The sequence below is a fragment of the Egretta garzetta genome, unplaced genomic scaffold, assembly GCF_000687185.1.
Source record: "Egretta garzetta isolate BGI_Z169 unplaced genomic scaffold, ASM68718v1 scaffold248, whole genome shotgun sequence".
NCBI classification, from domain to species: Eukaryota; Metazoa; Chordata; class Aves; order Pelecaniformes; family Ardeidae; genus Egretta; species Egretta garzetta.
The window spans coordinates 139706-160468 of NW_009260596.1; the positions used below are offsets into that span (position 1 = coordinate 139706).

Below are 20763 nucleotides of genomic sequence, written 5' to 3' on the forward strand. Positions count from 1 at the left end.
GTAGATGACAATCTCTCATCTTATGACAGATGTTACGGCTTGGCAGCTCCTCCTTCTTTCAACATTTGCTATGGAATGTTGTAAGGAAAAAATGAGAACTAGTAGCTAAGTGTGAGGAAGCACGTCATATGTTGAAATTCCCATGGCTTAGTTTAGAAATTGATTCTATTAATGAAAACAATAGCTTCAGATTTTTAAACAGCACTTGGTTATTTCTCATGTTAATGCAACGTCATTCTTATATTGTGTAATAAACTGAGCTAGAAATGGAGAAGGCTTCATTTAAAAATACATGGGATCTTTTATTAAAAAGTGAAGGTTGACAGAAATTAGTTCGAGTTATTTGAATTCTGAAAGCTACCCATGTTTTATCTCCATTTTTACATCTCTGGGAGACACTAAATTATTCAGACTTCTGTAGTTGGAATAAGTATCTCTTATGAAGGTATCAAGCACAGTTAGAAACGTAGCAGTACTAATAACAGAACTAGTTTGTGGGAAAGGGCTGCCATTTCCAGGCATGCCAAAGCATGTGCGTATCTTCAAGCATGTCACTTAGCGCTACTGAAATTTTCAGGATCACTTCTGGGGTTAGATGCCTTCCTGGTCATACTGTTAATTCTTCATCAGGAAAGCTTGTTCTTGAAGCTGGTGATGATACAGGGTTCTAAAATACGCTTCTAAATGGGGGCAATATCTTTTAAAGACCTTTATGTTGGAAACAGACAAATTTGGAAACCATGAAGAGTGTATAGGTTTTGCTTTCTTACTAACTGATATGCAGAATGTCTGGGAAGTGGACTGAGGCAAATTAGCCCCTAGTGTTCTCAGCTTTTAAATTATAGCCACCTTTTTTCTGAAAATCTATAGGTGTCACCATAGTTAGAGGCATTTCTTCGGACTTTTTTTGCTCCTTTAATAAATGGAAAAGGGAAACTTCTATGACTAATCTTTGAAGAAGTATCTATTACGCTTCTAGCCATCAGATGTCACCAGAGTATACTGAGTAAGTATTAGGTGCTGTGGAACTGATTTATGACTTTCCTTGGCTGTTTATTTTGGAGAGGGAAGACTCCAGTCCTGCAGAGGCTTTCTCAGATCAGTAGTTGCAGTGTCTTGGCCAGCTCCACAATGGCTGTGACTCTCTTAAAGTATTGAGCAAGAAATGGGTTCGCGACCTTGTCCTGCTTCTCTAGGGGCATTGACACTAAATGAAGTGGGGGCAGAAGGTGAACAAATATCTCCACACAGTTCAGCCTTGGTATTTCTCTGCTTGTTACAGTGGAATATTTAGTAGAGGCCTTGAAAGCAGCTTGTGTCTTCACTTCCAGCAGGACTATGGGAGTGCTTGTTAGTTCCCATACCCTCATTTGCTTTCCGATGTTTGGGTGGTGTTCTGCTAGCCATGTAGCAGCATGGACCTTTGCTCAGTTAGATGCCTGGGTCCTTACTGCTTTCTTGGGCAGCATTGTGCACTGCCCACGCTTTCCCACAGGTGCTCCGCCTGCAGTGGTTGAGGCTGAATTTGAGGATGTTTGCAGGAGTTCCAGTGCAAACAGGTTAACTGAAGCGTGGAAGAACCTTACAAAGGTCTTTCAGAAGAAGGTGGAGGTTCCAATGAATCTTTCAGCTCTAGGACTTTATGATTTGGGATATAAAAAGTTTAGTGACTGCATTTATTACAGTAAGATTTCTTTCAGTCAATCTGGCATTATAAGTAGACTCTAAGGCAGTTCTAAGGTTTAACTTCAACCCTTGGCTATTAGATGCTTAGTCCTACTTGAAGATCTTGCTTTCCATCACTAATGGTGCAAAGCAGCTGTAATAAAAATAACAATTTGATTTTTAACTGCCTTATAGAAGTCAACAGTAAATATTTCAGAAATACAGCCTGGTGCTAATATGAAATACCTTAATTCTTATTGGTGAACATCTCCAAAATTAAGCTTTAGAGTGGGACCCACAAAATCCACCTTTTGGAGGCACATAAAGGAGGGAGACAGAAGGGAAGACATCCCTTCTGTGTTGACATCCAGAATCTGTTGGAGAGAGAAGTGAGAGATGTGACATAACCAATTTTATTTAAGCACTTGATAGGAAGAAAATTTGTAAAACGTTCTCAGATCAAATTGCTTGAATGTGATCACCCTGATGTGAAATGAAAATTGCCGTAAGGAGTGTAAAATGAAAAATCATCATTCAGTAAGGGTATTTGGCACTGTGCTTTATTATAAAGTCCACTCTTTTCAGGTATTTTCAAGCCATGTTTTGTTTCGTTCTTGAACAGAAATTATTAGCAGATAAAAACCTGTTGGGGCTGATGGGGAACAAAGTGAGACTTCTCTAAGAAAAAAACAAACAAGGCCTTTGTAATCTAGAAGAGGTCAAAGAGATTCCCAGTCAGGAAAGTGGTTGAAACATGGAGGAAATTAGGGGAAAAATACAAATGGTGGCATGAAAATAAAAATGCCTGGAAAGCTGGAGATGATGAAATGACAGGAAGAGAACTGATGAACTATAGAAGACTTGAAGAAAAATAGATGTTTAAAAAAAGGTTAGAAGGTGTGTGTTAATGGTAGTTTTAAAAGACTGTCCATCCAGCTAGACCGAGAGAGCACTGGTTAGGCAGCTATCTGTAAATTTATTACAGGTGTTTGTAGATCTGCTAGAAGTAATCTTCAGGTTTCCCCAATGCCTTGCAATTGCTTAGAATAGTTCAAGAGAGTAAACAGTGGTACTGTCAGGAAGAGTCTGCATTTCTAAGAGGTGAAGATTAGACTTGGTATCAAAAATGCTTTTGTCTGAGGGAAACTTACATGCATTTAAAGTACATCCCAAGAGGAACAAGTACAGTAGAAAGCCGTCCTGCTCCGGAGGGCTGACTGGAGGCGGGAAGTGAAGTTACTGATGTCAAGAACACTTTTACATCGTTCTAATGCAAAAGTCTTCAGAGGGATTTTATGAGCATCCAGTCCATGACATGAATGTTTCGATTACCTTGCAAGACTTCACAATATCAGATTACACCTGAGAAAAGGGGAAACAAGCTGTTTCTCTGGGCTCTGTGCCAGTATACGTGTGAATCTGTTTCTCTGTGTTGTCAACCCTCTCTGCTATCTGATAGAAATACATATTTTCCTGTGTTTAATTCCTGTTCTCTAGCTTTGTGGGTTCTTCAGCCCAATAAGTAAGCTGACTCTCCTGTTCCAGTGACCTGCATTTGTATCTTAACTTGGGTGTGATCTGAACATAAGGGCTAAGCAGGTGAAAATGAGAGATTAACTGGATGTACATCCTTAACCAATTCTAAATCTATGAGGCAAAATGCACCACAACTTACTTTGAGCCCAGCTGTATTGCTATGTCTGTCCAAGTTTGTTGCCTGAAATATTTTACATTCAGCACTTTCCAAATGTGTTCCATAGGGAATGAAAGGACTTTCAGGTGTAACTGTTCATATTTGGAAACAGAAAAAGCAAGTAAACAACATTGCAGGACCTCTTAAAAAAAAAAAACAAAACGGGTATCCTAAAAATGTAAGTATGGTCAAGAAGGGAAAGGACCTAGATGGGTGTACTCTTCACTGGGTTAAAACCTGGCTGGATGGCCGAGCCCAGAGAGTCGTAGTGAATGGAGCTAAATCCAGTTGGTGGCCGGTCACAAGCGGTGTCCCCCAGGGCTCAGTTCTAGGGCCAGTCTTGTTTAATATCTTTATCAATGATCTGGATGAGGGAATTGAGTGTGCCTTCAGTAAATTTGCAGCCGACACCAAACTGGGTGGTAGTGTTGATCTGCTTGAGGGGAGAAGGGCTCTGCAGAAAGACCTGGACAGGCTGGATTGATGGGCCAAGGCCAACTGTATGAGGTTCAATAAGGCCAAGTGCAGAGTCCTCAACTTGGGTCACAACAACCCCATGCAGCGCTACAGGCTTGGGGGAGAGTGGCTGGAAAGCTGCCTGGTGGAAAAAGACCTGGGGGTACTGGTTGACAACCAGCTGAACATGAGCCAGCAGTGTGCCCAGGTGGCCAAGAAGGCCAATGGCATCCTGGCTTGTATCAGAAATAGTGTGACCAGCAGGAGCAGGGAAGTGATCGTGCCCCTGTACTCAGTGCTGGTGAGGCCGCACCTCGAATACTGTGTTCAGTTTTGGGCCCCTCACTACAAGAAAGATGTTGCATTGCTGGAGCATGTCCAGAGGAGAGCAACCAAGCTGGTGAGGGGTCTGGAACACAAGTCACACAAGGAGCAGCTGAGGGAACTGGGGTTATTTAGCCTGGAGAAGAGGAGGCTGAGGGGAGACCTGATCGCCCTCTACAATGACCTGAAAGGAGGCTGTAGCGAGCTGGGGGTCGGCCTCTTCTCCCTGGTGACGAGGGGGAATGGTTTGAAGCTGCGCCAGGGCAGGTTTAGGCTAGACATTAGGAAAAACTTCTTCACTGAAAGAGTTGTCAGGCTCTGGAGTGAGCTGCCCAGGGAGGTGGTCAAGTCCTCATCCCTGGAGGTATTTAAGAGAAGGATAGATGAGGTGCTTAGGGACATGGTTTTGTGGTGGGATGGCAGGGTTAGGTTAAAGGTTGGACTCGATGATCTTAAAGGTCTTTGGTTGGAAAAGTTATTCTATGATTCTATGACCTAAAAAAGAAAAAAAGCTGATGAAGATACTCCTCTCTGAGAGGGTCAGAGGGGTTTATGTTGCACTGAAAATCATATCCGGGAGGTAATACTAGCAGGATGTAAATATTTACAGCAGTATGATATTTTAGAGTAACAACTTTCTTTTGTGGAATGTTGACTTATAGGTCAAAGAAAAAAAAAGTACTTGGACATACAGCAGATTAATGGACAATGCATTTATCATTTTTATAGGGAGAAGTGAAAGATGAGATATTTTGTTGTACTTGGCTTCATTGGATTGTAACCACATGTTCCAGAAACAAGCATTTAGAAACACTGCATGTAGCTTTTTTAACATGTTTCTAAGTTACAGATATGACCTTTGTATATTGTGAAATATAATCTTAGTCTTCCTCAGTATTTGGCTTTCTTCTTTGATTAAAATCCCAAGGTGGAATGAATGTGCTGTGTGACTGAAATTAATCTGTTTAAGCCTGAAATTGCTGGAGGCGTGTTGGCATGCCGACTGCAGGCAAACACTGGAGATGGCTGTGATTTGATGGAAATTGTGTCAAAGTAGCTTTGCAGGGCAAATAGGTGTAGGAGACCATTTGTAGTACTTACCTTGTGCTCTGGGAGCCAAATTTTGCTGTCTTTTCTGCCACAGTGCTCTCAGTGGGGGATAGCTGTGAGGTTTCACTGGGAGGATAATTACAGAACTTTCACACAACTATTGATTTCTGTTGTGATGGCATTTGTTTTATTCATTGTGTGTATTGATAAAGAGTGTATGTGTGTATTATATATACACACTATGTGTGTTTGCATATATGCACATATGTAAATGTAAAAGGTATTCTATTCTAAAGCTATTCTGTCGTCTTGAAAAAAAGGGACTGTTTTGGGAGATGCTGAGTGCTTCTGCTGAGCAACATTTTCAGTTAAAGGGCTTTGTACTACTGAAATTGCTTCTGAAGCGTCTTCTTGGTTTTCAGTAGAGATATTTTCTTGTATTTCCTTGCTTAGGTTAGGATCAGAGATTAATATTGAACAAAGAATTAGAATTCAAAGGCAAGATTAAATTTCTTGCCTGTTTGAGAGCCATATTGTTAGGTGGTGTTTCTTCTAAGTTCCTTCACTAATTTTACTGGAAAGCACTACATCTGAAGCTTTTTATCAGTTGCCAGCTTAATGGAGAGGTGTGTAATTCTGTTCTTGGTTGTATCAGAACAAATACTGCACTTCTAGTGGCTCTATTTTCAGGGTTTTTTTCAGTTTAATTGAAGGAGAATCATTTCTTTGTGGCTCTAGATAACTCTTCAGTTTCAGCAAAGAATCTTGCACCATTCTGTGAGTGTTGGATATTTTAAAATATCCAATCTTTTTCACAATAGTGCAAAGAAGTTTTTAAAAATAAACATTTTCTTATTGGAGTTTAGCAATGCTTGTACCACTGCATGAACACAAATACTAGCTTCTACATAGGAGTAAATTAAAATCTACCCTTCGGATAGCTTTTTTTTTTTATTGTTTTTCCAGTCTTGATTCTCGTTCCTGCAACCCCCAAAAGAAGAAAAAGCTAAAAATCCAACATAAATTGTCAGAAAAGATAATACTGGAATGAAGAAATGACTGTAGACCACAACAAGGTTTTATTTAGAAAATGTTTTTCACCATTTTTAGACCAGGTATTCTTCAGAAGATAAATCAAGATGCAGAAAAAAGTTATGGGTGATAATACCTAATGCACAAAAAACAGACCAAAAAATACAATCCAGAACCTCCTGTCAGCTAAGTTGTATGACCCTGCATGTTCGTTACCTATTCAATGTATATTTTGAAACCAAATAAAGACAGTACATGTGTGGTGTGTAAAAAAAAAAAAAAAAAAAAAAAAAAAAAAAAAAAAAAAATTCTGAACAGAACTGATGTCCATTATAAGCAGAAGGATCTTCTCTCCCCCCTCATCTATTTGAATTCTCTTTTTTCCTTATAGAATGTATCCAGAAGTGTTTCAGGGTATTAAATATATGTCTGGGTGTAACAAGAATTACAGAAACAGCAGTGAATGTGGGTGTTCAGGGTGGCACATGAGACTTCAGAAGCCAAGACTTGAGTTATGGGTAGTCATCCTGAATAACCTGTATTTTTGTCTGTGTTAGTAGGTGGTGTGCTTGGGAGTGCAAATGCCCTAGCTAAGCTTTTGTCACAGGCCAGGTGCTTTGCTTATTCCTGTTTTCTCCTTTTTTTTTTTTTTTTTTTTTTTTTATAACATGGACAATGTTATACACTTCTGTAGTATGTCCAGGTATAAAGTAGATGATCATTATATCTGAAAATAAAGTAGATGTGTTTATCTTATATAAAAGGTCTTAGTTCTCACTTGAATGAGTGACTCTGATCATTGATGGTTAGCTGTTATTACTATCTCTTAACTCTAAATATTTGTAATTCTTCCACCTCTCAGAAAGCTACTTCTCCCCAGTGCTGTTATTAGGTTAAAAAAGATTAATTCATATACTTACTCAACACAATGAAGTGTGCCAGTGCAGTATATGGGAGATTTTTGCATGACTTCTATGGACATAGATTTCAAAGGCTTCTTACCTGTGGTACTCGTTTGCCCAGACCCAACAGGTTACGTGAGACCCAAGAGCAGTGTACAGAATAGCCTTAGGGCAGAAACACCCATTGGTCTATTTCAGAGGCCATGGGGTCCATGGAGGATGGCTGCTTCTCCGCCAGCTGATGTACAACTGCAGAGCAGATCCAGGGCCCTGCAGGGGTGAAGCCCTGAGCCTGCCAAGCTGCCCCAAGTCCACACCCAGGGCACCGAAGGGCCTGGGAACCCCTCCTGTGGGTATGGCTTGCTGGCTGCGGAGGGTCGTTGGTTGCCAAGAGCTTGCATTTGGGATGTTGCAGAGGCATACGCGCTGGGGTTGGTGCTGCTTGGCCCCCAGCACCCTTCATCCTTGTCCCCAGAGCTGTGCTGTGGGTTTGGTATGCTGGAGGTGCCCCCCCCTCCACCCTCCTGCAGTGCCTGCTGCCCATGTGGGTCAGCAGTGGGGTAGCAGCTGGGGATCAGCTGTGCCGCTATGCTGTGTTACCCTTCTGCTGGGAGAAGTGAGGAAAGAAAGTTATAACTGCATTTAACATGACCCCTCTGCTCTCAGATCTACCAAATTTAAAATGGTTGTTTGTTATTTCGCATCTTTATTTTTATTATTAGAAGACAGAAGCATATTTGTAAGATGATGAATGACATGTTTGCTTATTGTGGGTATTGATTGCTTTCACTTTGTGACAGGTCTGAAATGCACACACTTGAGAAATTCCAAGTAGACTTCATGCACTTGACATGTTCGACTGAATCGCAAAGGTCTAAGAATTTGTTCAGGAAATTAGTTCAACATGACATGTGTCTGAAAGAGCCACTCTCTTGTTACATGTATTATAGGGCTGGATTATTAACCGAAAAACAGTATCAACAACAAAAATGCAGTAGGGGATTTGTGTGAGATTGCCCTTTTGTCCTGCAAGCTGTGGCAGAAGCAGAAGTGTGAATAAACTGCATAGGAAGGAGGGTTGAGCTCAGTCTGGTAATCAAGCGTTCTGTCATATCTGACACTTATCTTGTGAGTAGGGCTGAAAGTCAAGTGCCTGCAATCAGCAGAGAAGTGTAGATGCATTTTCATTATAAATTAAGTAGTCTAATTGTATTTGGTTGGGTTTTGTTGTGTTTTTTTAAATTATATTAGGCCCTTTCCTGGAAAACAGAAGTATTTGGTGATGTTTTTAAAAGGGCAGGTGTTCTGCATGTTGTGAGAGTGCAGGTGTGGCTCTGATAGGACCTGACAGTCCACGCAAACCCTTGTCAAACTCTTCACTCCATGATTCAGACTTGGCACGTTCTTCTTAGGATTTTAGCCATGTGTTTCCAGGCTGTCTTCTGTGCTGCTGCTCATACTTGGGAGCAGCTTCCCATAGACCTGTCTGCCTCACTGCTCATCATCAGCCCCCTCCTTACAGTCCTCTCCTACCTTTACCAAAAAGGAATTTAAAAAAAGCCAAAAGAAAAAAAGGTTTTTTACTGGGGAGGATGTGTGTGCTACTTCCTGTTGAACTGTCTTACTAGTTTTTTCCCCTGTCTCATAGGTTTTCTTTTGTCTTCTGTCTGTATCAATCTTCACCCACTCACCTATATATTTGGGGCTTGTTTTTTTTTTGTTTTTTTTTTTCCTTCTCAGTACACGTTGGGAGAGCTTATTCTATGAATGGTGTTTGTAGACAATAATGATGAAAAGAATTAGTGATATCCAAATTGCTCAGGGTAAAGATTCTTCACCTGACTGTAACACCACAGTAGAGGACAAATGACAACCCCTGCTTACGTTATTCTTGTGGATTTTTTTTTTTTTTTTTTTTTTTTTAGTATAGTTTAAGATCCTCACTTGTGCTTGCTGTTTCATAAGGGGTTGTGGTCGTTTGGAAAATGTTGCTGAAGCTATATTTGAAAAGTAATTTTCGATTGCTGCATCTTTCTTTCCTATTGCAGCAGCAACTTTTTCAGAGATTAAAGTATTACTGAATGCATTAGATCAAATTCTGTGCGTTTTCTCATCTATGAAATTAGTCACATGAGGCAAGATGAAGTCGATACCTTGTGAATAACCCGATACTATCTCCAAATGATGTTTACAGGTACTGAAAAATGCATGTGAGTATTTGACAGTGACTTTAAAACTGTTTCAATAAAGCCTATAACATTAATAGAAGATTGAGAAGGACAGGAATAAACTAGGCAAATTGCCTCACTTTAAAAAATGTTCTGAAATACATGAATCCTGTATATATGAATACATGAATCTTGTTCTTGAATTCTTTACATTGAGATTAAGTGTTTTAGATCATGCTGGTTTACATTTAAAATGTCCCATAGCAAGATTCATAGATGCTGTAAATCTAAAGGAATTTTTTTAGTCTGAGAAGGAGAAGAGGATTGGAAGAAAAAGCAACAATTTCATCAGTAGCTTTACTATTCAGCTCTGTAACAGACATTCTACATCTGCTTGTCATTCAAAGAAACCCCAGAAGATGAATGGATAGTTCATTCATTATACAGTGCCAGCAGGGAGTCACCTTATTCAAATAATCTGACTGGTAGTGTCAATTTGGCAAAAATCCAAGTTTTGAGTGATGGTCCTTAATTTTTTTATTTTTTTTTTGGTGCGTGTGTGTGCATTTGTTGCTGCAGCATCGTTAACCCTTGTGGGCAAAGGATACAAAGGCAATAATTCTGCAAAGTACTGAAACTTCGGAGGGTGCTGAAGGAGTTTGGTGCTTTGTGCTGACAGGTCAACTAATTGTTTTACAAAAGAAAGAATGGGTAAGTGTTGGTGACTTAACACCGATGATTCCATTAAATCTTGGCATCTCTTGGAAAAATACCAAGAGGTATACCAAGGCAAGGTATGCTTGCAGTATATTCAGGTTGTCGGATCTAGCCTTCTGATGGAAGAATGTGAAATCTGTAGGAGAGACTTCTCTGATAGTTACGGACATGCATTCATTTAAATTCTGGCTTCGGAGTTATATTACTCTGTTTTACTTGTTTCTGCTGAGACTTTTTGGTACTTTAACGTGTATGGGACTAAAGTTACAAATACTCTGTTATCAAAGTCCTAAGTAATTACTATGTTTTGATGAATAGCATTTAGAACAAAAAAAGTCTGCCTTCAAAACAGTTTTGCTCAGTCATTCTGCAGTAGGGCGAGCACTCAGTCATTCAGATACTACTATATAATGATGAAGAGAAATTTGATATAGACCTCTAGCATGGATGTAGAATACTGAATGCAAAGGAGACTTCTAGAAAAAGAGAGGCTGAAAGCCTCTCTGTGACCTCTCTGGTTCTCTACATCCATGTAAAACACCTATAAAGAGCAACAGGGGCATGCTGCAGAGTGACTGTCTTGAGGGCTGTGGTTGTGCGTGTGGGGAGTTGAACAGCAAACCAAAGTTCTAGGTGCTTGGCTGCTTTTTTTTTTTTTTTTTTTTTTCTGTAACTGGGTCAGTAGGCAGATTTTTTTTAATGGTAACGTTGCCAGTGATGTGCATGGTTCACTGGCAGACTCAAAAGGTCATAGAGCAGTAGCTAAACAAGTTGAGGTTCTTATAGTGTCTTCCTTCAATAATTTGAAAGGTCTAGCTTCAGAAAGGTTTTAATCTATCCTGTTAATTGTGAAATGTCTAGAAAGAAGGTGTGGATTTCTTAGAAATGATTCTTTCATGTCCTTGATACAACGTGCTGCTTAGTATTAAAAGATGTGTCAAAACTTATCTCAGTGGGGAAGAATTTGTATGTGTGGTTTATGAGCATGTATTTGTACCTGGACTGCTTCTGATACCCAAATCAATGAGCAGGTCCAAACAGCATTTCTGTTTCTTTTCCATTGTCTACGGTAATTATTCCACTGAAGTCTATTTCTTCCTAAAGTTACTCTGACACGAGCTTTTAATCTAGAATGAGAAATACGTGCTCCTCTATCATAGGCTGGTTAAAGTTGTGTCATTGCTCAACCTTGAAAATGAAGCAAGCTCTCCCCACCTGGCAAAATGAAGATTTCACACTTGTTTCTAACTCTGAATTGTCCTCAGGCATTGCACCTTAAAATAAAAAAAACTATTGTACGTGTAGGAGATTTTAGATTCTGTTCATGGGAATCCAACAGCTGCTAGTTTTTTCAGTCTCCAGGGCTGGCTTTCCAGGTTGGAAGGTAAAGGCACTAGCAAAATATGTGCTTACATCTGAAATACTTCTAATTTATTTTTCTCCTGGTAGTTAGTAGAAATGCCTACAAAATATTGTGCAACAAGAGTGATTTTTACGCAGTAGAAATGAAAGGATTGTAACTTGATTCTAGTGCTCTGTGCATAATGCTCCTCTTAATCTTCGACTAATGCAGCTATCTAAACTCCCCAAATGCTTATAAAAGCCCTAAGATGGTGCATAAGCTATTATTTTTAATAATTCAAACATAGAAATACTTTGATATATTAGTGAAATACATTTTCCACTTGTGGGACTTGAGGGAAAGGAGGGGTTGGTTTGTGCTAGACAATGCTCCATGGTATTTCTGGTGTTCTGCCTCTACTCCTGACAGTTTTGTTGTCAGCTGAAATCAGTGGGCTAAATTCATCATCTAGAAGCTCTAGACTGAGGTTTGTGGGCATGTTGCTGTTGACGTTTTTGGATGTGGCCTTTGGAGAGTGTTCTACCTTTTTGAAGTCACCCATAGAAATTAAAATTTGGGGACAATGGAGTTGTGTAGGTAAAAGAAGAAAACTCACATCATAAAGCAGCTGGAGTCTGAGTACATGGTATGCAGCCTCTAGGTTACTGACAACAGTGGAGGAGTTTTGCTGTGGTGTCAGCGGAGACAGAGAATTACACCTTGTTTTAGTTGTATCAGTTGGGCGAGTGAGTGAGAAGAACACACCAAGTACTGATGTGCAGACACCAGGGAGACTTGCAGAGAAAGGTCCTTCATCTGATCATTTGAACGTGCCCTTTCAGTTTGAAATGGGCTGTGTGAGACACTTAGTTATCTCCCGATTAAATTGGAAGGCTGAATTAATCTGTATAATAAGATTTGAGGCAGCTAAATGTAAAGCGCTATAGCAGTGCAAAGATTGCATTACTGAAATTGCCTTTTGAGTGGGAGAGTGGCGTGACTGACACGTACCTCCTTCCCTGCCTTGCAGAAGGATGGAAAAGGGGGGTACAGAGGAGTAGCTCACGGTGACGGTTTCTTGGGTGTAACTGAGCTGTGTTCAGCTGCGTGCAGCTGAAGGGGTAATGGTGGTGTCCAGTCAGGTACTGTGCTTGGTTAAGGTCAAAGGGATGGCCAGGTGTAAGTTTGAGGGGAAGTAATAAGTATTATACAGTCCAGTTAATTGTTCCCTTTATATAACTCTCCTACCTTCAGTTTTAATAACAAAAAAGTATATACTGTTTTCCTAGCCTAATGAACACCCATAATGCATGCAAGTAACTTTGCATGTTAAGAGATCAAAGTGAAAACCACCCAGTGTTACCAGAATAATGCAACATGTTCAGTATTTTCTACAGGAAAAGTGGGTGGGGGGGGGGGAGGATATCTTGGTTCCACTCGTCTAAAGTAAGCCTCTTTACTTGAACTCGCATACTTGAGGCGTAAGATTTGCTCGGTGTGTGCTTTCACATTTAGTATTCTAAAAATTCAGCATTTAGCATCTAAAAACTTACAAAACTTCAGCAATGCTTTAAGTCATAGAACTGTAAACTAAGACAGCATCAGGAAATGGTATTAGAGTCAGGAGGTTCTTTCAACCTCAGATTGTGACCTGTAGCTCTGGTAGTCATCCTTCTAGATTTCACTAGATTTTTATTTTTTTCGCCCCAAATGAATCTTTATTTTGATCTTGCTGTCCACCAGTCAGAAGTATTTTCTTAAGACAGAAATCTCTGCTGACATGTCAATGTCAGACTCTGTTATGAAGTTATAGTTTGAGGTCAACTGCAGGTTCACAAACAAGGTCTTGCTTAAGACAAATAATGATACTTGCTTAAGACAAGACTCAAGCTAGATAATAAATAGATTAACTAGCTGTATTGCACAGCTCTAATTATGATGTTATCTATAAAATCAAACTCCTCAGGTTTTTAGCTATATGGCACAAAAAAAAGCACATTTGATATCTTTACTGTTGATCCTAAGTGGCCCCAGAGGTGCTGAGTCACATGAGTAAAGTATTGTGGATATAGCTTTGAACATAACTGTGCACCATTTCTTCTTGTGTAACAGTGCATTTTAGACTACTCTTGTTTCTCAGATATTTTTCTTGCCTTGGAATATTTGAAAATTGCTAGTTATGTAAGAAGGATAAATACAAAGCTCTATTTGTATTTATAACTGATTTTTTTTTTTTTCTTTTTTCTAAACAGGAACGAACATCTGCACACTTGCTCTCAGTGCAAGGTTGCAAAATACTGTGGTAAATCTTGTCAGGTAAGATGAAAAATAACAGCTGTATAGGATTGAAGAAAACAGGCATTTGAATACTTTATTTACAGGGGGTCCATGCATTTTGTGCATTGTCATATCTCCATACTGCAATTTGTTATTTGTAGTTACAGACAGAGTGTCTGAACATGCTGCTTTGTTTTATTTGAGTTTTTTTATAATTACTAATATAAGAGTATAATTAGTGCAATAGACAAAACTAAGCTGAAATGTGTGGTGTTTGGCTGTGCTTGGTTAGAGGGGGAGGAATAATTCTTCAGCTTTGGCTGTAGACTGAGGGCTCCAAGTCAATTTTGCAGTAAAACAATTTGTATTTCAAGAATAATTTTTATCATGGCAAAGTACATATTCCAGTTTTTTAAGAGGAAGTAAAGGTCAAGAATGTGCAGAGAAGAGGCAGCCTTGGGCAAAACCCCGTCTGGCAGGTATCCAGAAGATTGAACCAGGCTTTTCACAGTGGTGCAAGGGACAACAGGCTTAAGTTGACAGAAGAGAGGTTCACATGGGATATAAGGAAAAGCTGTTTCACCCTGAGGATAGCCAAGAAGTGGGACAGTCTGGTCAGTATGTTTGTGTCATCTGCATGCTTGGAGGGTTTCAAGATCCCACTCGATAAAGCTCTGAACTGAGTCTGGCTGCAGAGCTGACCCTGCTCTGCAACTAGACATCTCCACAGATCCCTTCCAGCCTGAATTATCCTGTGGTTCTTTCCTATAAAAAAGTTCTTAAAGGTGTTCAAACCTAAAACCTTAGCTTTTATATTTTACTTGTATGGTCACTTAAGCACGTGCACAGAAGTTGACAGGACGTGATACCGAGTGGACATGCAAGAGTAAATGGCTGTGTAAGGTCTAACACAGCAGAGAACCAGGCACCTGAGATTTCTAATCATGAGGGTCACCTTACAGAACCCTGGAATTTGTAAATTCTTCTTCGCTTTGCATTGTGATTTCTGTTTGGTTTTTTTTTTTTCTAAATAGAGAAAAATAAAGAAAACCAACTACTGGTCAAAACAGACTGGTAGTGATACTCTATTAAATGTATAAGAATTTAAAGTCCTTGATATTCAGTCATGTGCTTCTATAAACAATTCTGCCTTAGTATAATCTGTAGTGTTCTCAACATGCCAGAAACCCCTCCTTTTTGGGATTAAAACATACGGATGGGGAAAGGAGGGAGATCTGTCATTTTGATTCATTGTATGGCAAATGTGTGCAATGTACATTAGGTGCTTACTGTAGCATCAATAATAATGCCACAGGTAGATTTATTGTGGGAGATCATAAGGAAAGTATGGCTGTGAAGAATATAAAAGACCAGAGTATTTGCAAGGTAAGTTTAAAACAAATATCTGCGAGGAGGGCCATTGGTAAAGCTTCTATTGGTGAGTCTCTAATGTGAAATGAGACTATGCTGGCAAATCTGCAAGGTGTAATACAATACCCTGTTCCAGCTTAGGTGTGGTAGCAATAAAGGTAGGAAATGGGGCTTCCTCCTTGGGGAAAACAACTAAGTGAAGGTGCTTCAAGGATTCACACTGGATAGCCTGAAGCCATCTTGGGTATGTTTTGCTTTGTGCTTCCAGCTCTAAGTGTGCTTGAAGCCATCCACAGTTGTAGGTATTGATTTCAGTGAGACAAACTACTGCTACTGAAAGTAATCTGCTCTTAAAATGCTGTGTATTTACTGTTACGTAATATCTTGAGCTAACAATTTGAATTAACGTTAGATAATATCTTGTGATATTAGGTAGCAATCGAGAATAACTGAGAAAATGTTTTCTAGTAAAAACAGTGAATTTATTGTGATTGGCAGCTCAGGGCAGACAATCCAGACTAAACTGGGACCAGCCAGATCTGTTTGCTTTTGAGGACTGTCCTCTTATTCATATTTCTTTTGAAAAGCTAGCTGAACCACTGTGTAGCTCTGGTTTTATAACAGCTGTTAGCAAAGCTCTCCTTGGCCACGCCGAAGGCTTTGGGCTCTACTTAGTTTCTATAGCTTTAGTGCAATTCATTAATATGTGCACTTCTAGTTGAACTAACTGCTGAACAAAATAAACAGCAGGGTATTGAATGAAATTGCAGTTTGCACACTTAAAGTGAATATTGGCAGAATGGGACTACTTAGTTTTATAAAGACAGATAACTTTAAAATGCAAAATGTGCGGTTGGATTTAAAATCTACACTTAGTTGCAGCTTGATTAGTTTTTGATGTCAAATGAATCCTAGAACTCAAACCACTTAGCTTAGGCTTAAAAACTGTTAGTTTTCTGGAGTTTTCTGGTTAATACATTAAATGAAATCAGAATTAATGTAAAAATCTGACATTAAAAAAAATGAAGTAGCTGAACTAGGTTTGGTATAAAGGTGGACTTTGTGAAGGAAATTTCAAAGTAAATGTAGCACAGGACTTCTGTGTTAGGATATACCAAATGAGCCATTTTTAAAGCTGGAAATATCCTGTGAAAATCTTCATTTGACTTAAAATGTTAGGTGGTTAAGAAAAACTGTCTTTGGGCAGCTCTTCCTATAGAAGAAGAAATAGTCTTTTGAAAGATGTTTCCCTTTCTGGATCTTGCTGTGAGAATTGTTATTATTTAAGAGATATGCCGGCAGAGATGGGAGTCCTGAACAAAACTATATGGGAATTAGAATTTCCAGTTTGTAGAAATCTCCATAGTGTTCATATTTAAAATTCCAAGTGAGTTGTGCCAAATTTCAAGATTTCCCATTATTTTTTTTTTTTTTCAGGCCAGTTGAAGCAGTTTGCTTTTACTTCTAATACTTTAACTTACTTAAAAAAATATTAATGTGGGACTGAAAGTTATCACAAGAGATCCTTTGGGCTCATCTTTTTCAACTGAATTCTGATTTCAGGACCAAGTATATGTAGACCTTTTGCTCTTAAATATTTTTTTTTTTTCTTTTCAGTTGGACCTCACTGACTTTTGCCCCTCCTCAACGCTTCTCTCTTGTAGCCCCTTCCCCACTTATTAATGCCCAATTTCCTGGAACTGCCTTCTAACAGTGTTATGTTGGCTGGGCGTCCCTCCAAACATAGAGTTACCATGTCTGCTGCTCCTCATCATCACTGCTGTCATCTCCCCTGGTAAAGTTTATTTATTTGGTGCATCCCATAGATTGGAGACCAGTGATATAGATCATAATCCCTGAAAAATGAGTGTGTCATTTTGGGCAGAGTTCAGAATGTGCCAAACATTATTGAAATGGCTTAATTAAAAAAAAAACCAAAAAACCCTAAACAAACAAAGACCCCCCAAACAAACAAACCTCCTCCCCCCAAAAGCAAGACCTTCTGTAAAAAATTTAATGATCCTTTGGAAATTACAAATTATGTTGTCTTAACAAATCAAAACCTTCCAATGGAAAAACATCCCACTCTGATAAAATATATATATATATATATTTTATGAGCTCTAGTCTTTTTTAACTGCTTTTCATTAGCACGTTAATCTGCAGGAAGCATTCTTTTTTTTTGATCCTGAATAGGAGACTAACTAAACCTTCATTTCATAAAAATGCGTTTAGGATCTTTCATAGGGTTAGGGGTCACTGCAAGGTGGGTGTAGCATATATCTGTGCAACAACGGAATCACACTGGCAAAACAGCTTAGCTAAAAATATGCAGAACCTTGCAGGCAGATGCGAGGGGTCTTTGCCTATGACCTGAGCTAGCAGGAGGTGATCCTGAGCCTGCGTTGTCCGGTAAAACCCAGTGATGCATTGGTGTTTGAGTGGTGCTGGTTCAGGCAGGTAGACTCTCGATCAGTAAACAGCTATATGCTACACTGCCTCCTAAGCCATATGGGTGCTGACCCTTCTCACTTGGGTAAAGCCTGAGGGATTGCACTTGGGATACATTGAGGTTGAATGAGAGATGATGATTTGGGAGGAGATAAAAGGAGGGATATTCTTTCTGAGTTAGTAAGTGTAGTGAAGCCCGGAGGAGGGCTGGGTACTGCCCTGCACTGTTTACTCATCTTTCTTTGCATCCTGATAATGTTCATTTCTAACAGGGGGAAAAAAAGAAAATCTGTTGCAAAATTGGAAGACCTTCCCTGGTGGGGAGGGAGAAGGGTTGTACCAGGTGGCCATACCTCTGTACCGTAGTATTTATTCTCATGCTGGATATGGGATATAAAAAAGTTGACTGAAAGCCAGGATACTTGGAGTTAAGAAAACCTCCCATGGAGAACTGAGGGACTAATATAAGTCCACTAATAAGTGTTGTTAGAGGCCAACTTTAAAAGTAGGTCTCTCCAGGAACACAAATCTTCATGGTTTCATATTGTTCTGTAATTTGTATCCTTGTTGTATTGGTAGGGAGAAGAAATATTGTTGAATTTCATTATACTTAATACATTTGGAGCTTTTCCCCCTCTCCCTGGCCAGTTGGGAAGAAGCGAATGGCAGTCCCTGTTCCAGCACTCCTTTGCAGAGGAGTCAGTCTAATTCCTTTTTGGCATTGGTTTCAGCTAAAGTGCTGTTTTGCAGACAGCGTGTGTTTGAACTGTTCTTCTCGCGTGGGAACGCATCTCAAAGAAACCTGGCATGTGATGCTATGTGGTACTGCATATTTCGTCGTCTTAGGGCTTTATAGCTTGGGTAAGCTATTAATCATTTTGGTGTCACTTCTAGGATGTTTAAAATTCTGTGCAATATTTATATAAGGAAAAAATTTGACAGATAAAGGCTTACTCCAAAGAACAACTTTAGTTTTAAGTGGGATAAAAATGCCAATATAATTATATAATACAGAATGATGTCTGGACATTTACAAGCATGACCTTGTTTCTTCTAGACAAGAATAATTCTATTTGGCATTAGATACTTAACTTTTATTTGTCAGACAGCATGTGTCACTAACTGTATTTGGATTAATGCCTTCTTGGTGTCATTTTTTTTTCCCCCCCTTATAGAGTTATGGGTAAAGGAAATGAAATCACAAATCTCCCATGTATCTGAAAGAAATAAAAAGTCCAATTTATTTATTGTGTATAAGACAAAGGGGAAAAAAAAATGAATGAAATAGGAAAAAATGTTACTGGTGCTGAAACCTAGTTACCTGAAACAATTCCCCCACTTAAATGCCACTTAAGAAAAAATTGTGTGCTAGCCTTTGTAATATTTATAACTAGCATGTCAGTGTCTACAGGTGTGATGTGCACTTGCACATATCACTGCCATTCCCTCTTTTTTTTTTATTGCTGAACATGTAATTTCTTTAGATTAGATGTTTTATCATTTTTCTGCATGGCAGTTACCTAACAGAAGCTGGTTTCTGAGTTTGATTTTTTTTTTTTTTTTCCCCCTCACTGCATATCTATGAAAAAATGTCACCTTCAGAAGCCCTTGGTTATTCTGAGTTCTTGTTGTTGTTGTGCCCTGTTTTTTCAGTGTGCTTTTTAAAAGTATTTGAAACAGCTGGGTGGCTTCAAACATATACTGTGAATTTATAAATAAAATGTATAAATATGTACTTAATGAGATGGGATTGGAGCTTTTGTAAATTATAAGCAGAAATTTCAGCTTGTAAAGACAGAAAGCAAAGAGAAAAAAAGGTGATCAGGAATTGACTGTCTCTGCCAACATGTTTCTTTAGCTGAAGACTAATTCTTGTTGCTCTTCCACACTGATTTGGGGAGTACAAGGAAAGGGGGGGGAAACCCCAACATTTTTCAATACATAGCAGCTTTCGCTCACCTTGTCATCTTGTCTTTTCTCTGCTATGGAAGTGTTAGTCTTTGTTTGCTACTCTAATAAAAGCGGCCTGTGAAACAAAAATTGCAGGTTCAGGTAGTATATGCAACTAAAATATTTTTGGTTCCATCTTCTATTTTGACAAATTTTGGTTACAGTGATCATTCCTGGTCTGAACTGTGAAAATATCATCACCAGTCCTCCCAACTGTGGGCATTAATGCCTCATCAGCTCAGGGATCTTTAGGGAGAGTTCTTGCAGTGTGGAAAACTTGACCATTGCTTTAAAGCAGCTGCATTTTGGTGAAGTGGATAAACTCTGAAAGCCCCTGTGGTGAACCGTTGCTTGGAGTGTTCTGTATGTTGGCAGAATTGAGATAGAGGAAATTTTAGCATCCCTTTCAGTTCCCTCCAGTCTTGTGAAGTATGTAGCTTCATCTATTCTTGCCATAACAAAATGATAATCAGAGCCTATTTATCTAATAAAAACTTCAGCTAGCTGGAACGGTGATATCAATTTGAACTAAGCTGATGATGCTATTCAAAACATATTGAATAAAGGTAGAGAAAATTATTTTTATAGCAGGAACATGGGACAAAATATGAAGGTATTTCTTCTAGGTTTCTGTGCAGTTTTCGTTCTATCTTTACATGTTCCTTTTGTGCATTAAAGGCATTAAATGTTTGAAAAAGTGTGGTACGAACTATGTTGTCGAACAGTAGCATGAAGCAGACTGAAGTAAGGTTTGTATTGGCAAGGAACTGGACTGGGAACTTGACCATACAAGTTTTTTTGTTTGTATTTCTCTTTGGCTTTCTTAAAGGTAAAGTTAAATTCTGGGGCAGCATAATGCTGATACTGTTGTGTCCTGAACCTGCACTGCTGTAGCTGCAGTGCCTATAGTATCAGTTAAACAATTAATTATGTTAGAGGAGGGAATGGCATGATGGGGTTGGTTTGAGTGGATAAGCCAGCCTGTCCCTTTCCACGACACTCACTTTATATCTGCAGTCTCAGACTATGTTGGTAAAGCATTTGTGCTACTGTTTCTTGGCAGTCGGCATCTGAGGTTGCCTGTGTTGGAGGCTGCCAGAGTCAGTGGACATCCTTTGGAACCAACTTTCAGCTCTGCAGCCATTCCTTCCAGCCCGGCTCAATGGCTGTGGTGCTGTTGTGGTTCTGGATCCCCAGGTCCAGCTCATGGCAAGGCTAAGCGTGTTTGTGTATGTATATAACTGTAATTAACTATATATATAAAGATAATGTGTGTGTATATATATATGAAGTATATATGTTGTGTAAAATAACATGCAGGTTTTTTTTCTCTTCCTTTTAAAAAAAAAATCCTAATAGAAAGAA

The 20763-nt window shown here is 39.2% G+C and overlaps 1 protein-coding gene across 1 annotated transcript in view; it reads left to right on the plus strand.

Moving 5' to 3' along the window:
• SMYD3 (SET and MYND domain containing 3) overlaps positions 1 to 20763 on the plus strand; it is a 406699-nt gene that overhangs the window by 30596 nt on the left and 355340 nt on the right. The window contains exon 3 of the mRNA XM_035900270.1: positions 13602 to 13665. Within this exon, the coding sequence (XP_035756163.1) occupies positions 13602 to 13665 (64 nt within the window). The remainder of the gene's footprint in view (positions 1 to 13601; positions 13666 to 20763) is intronic.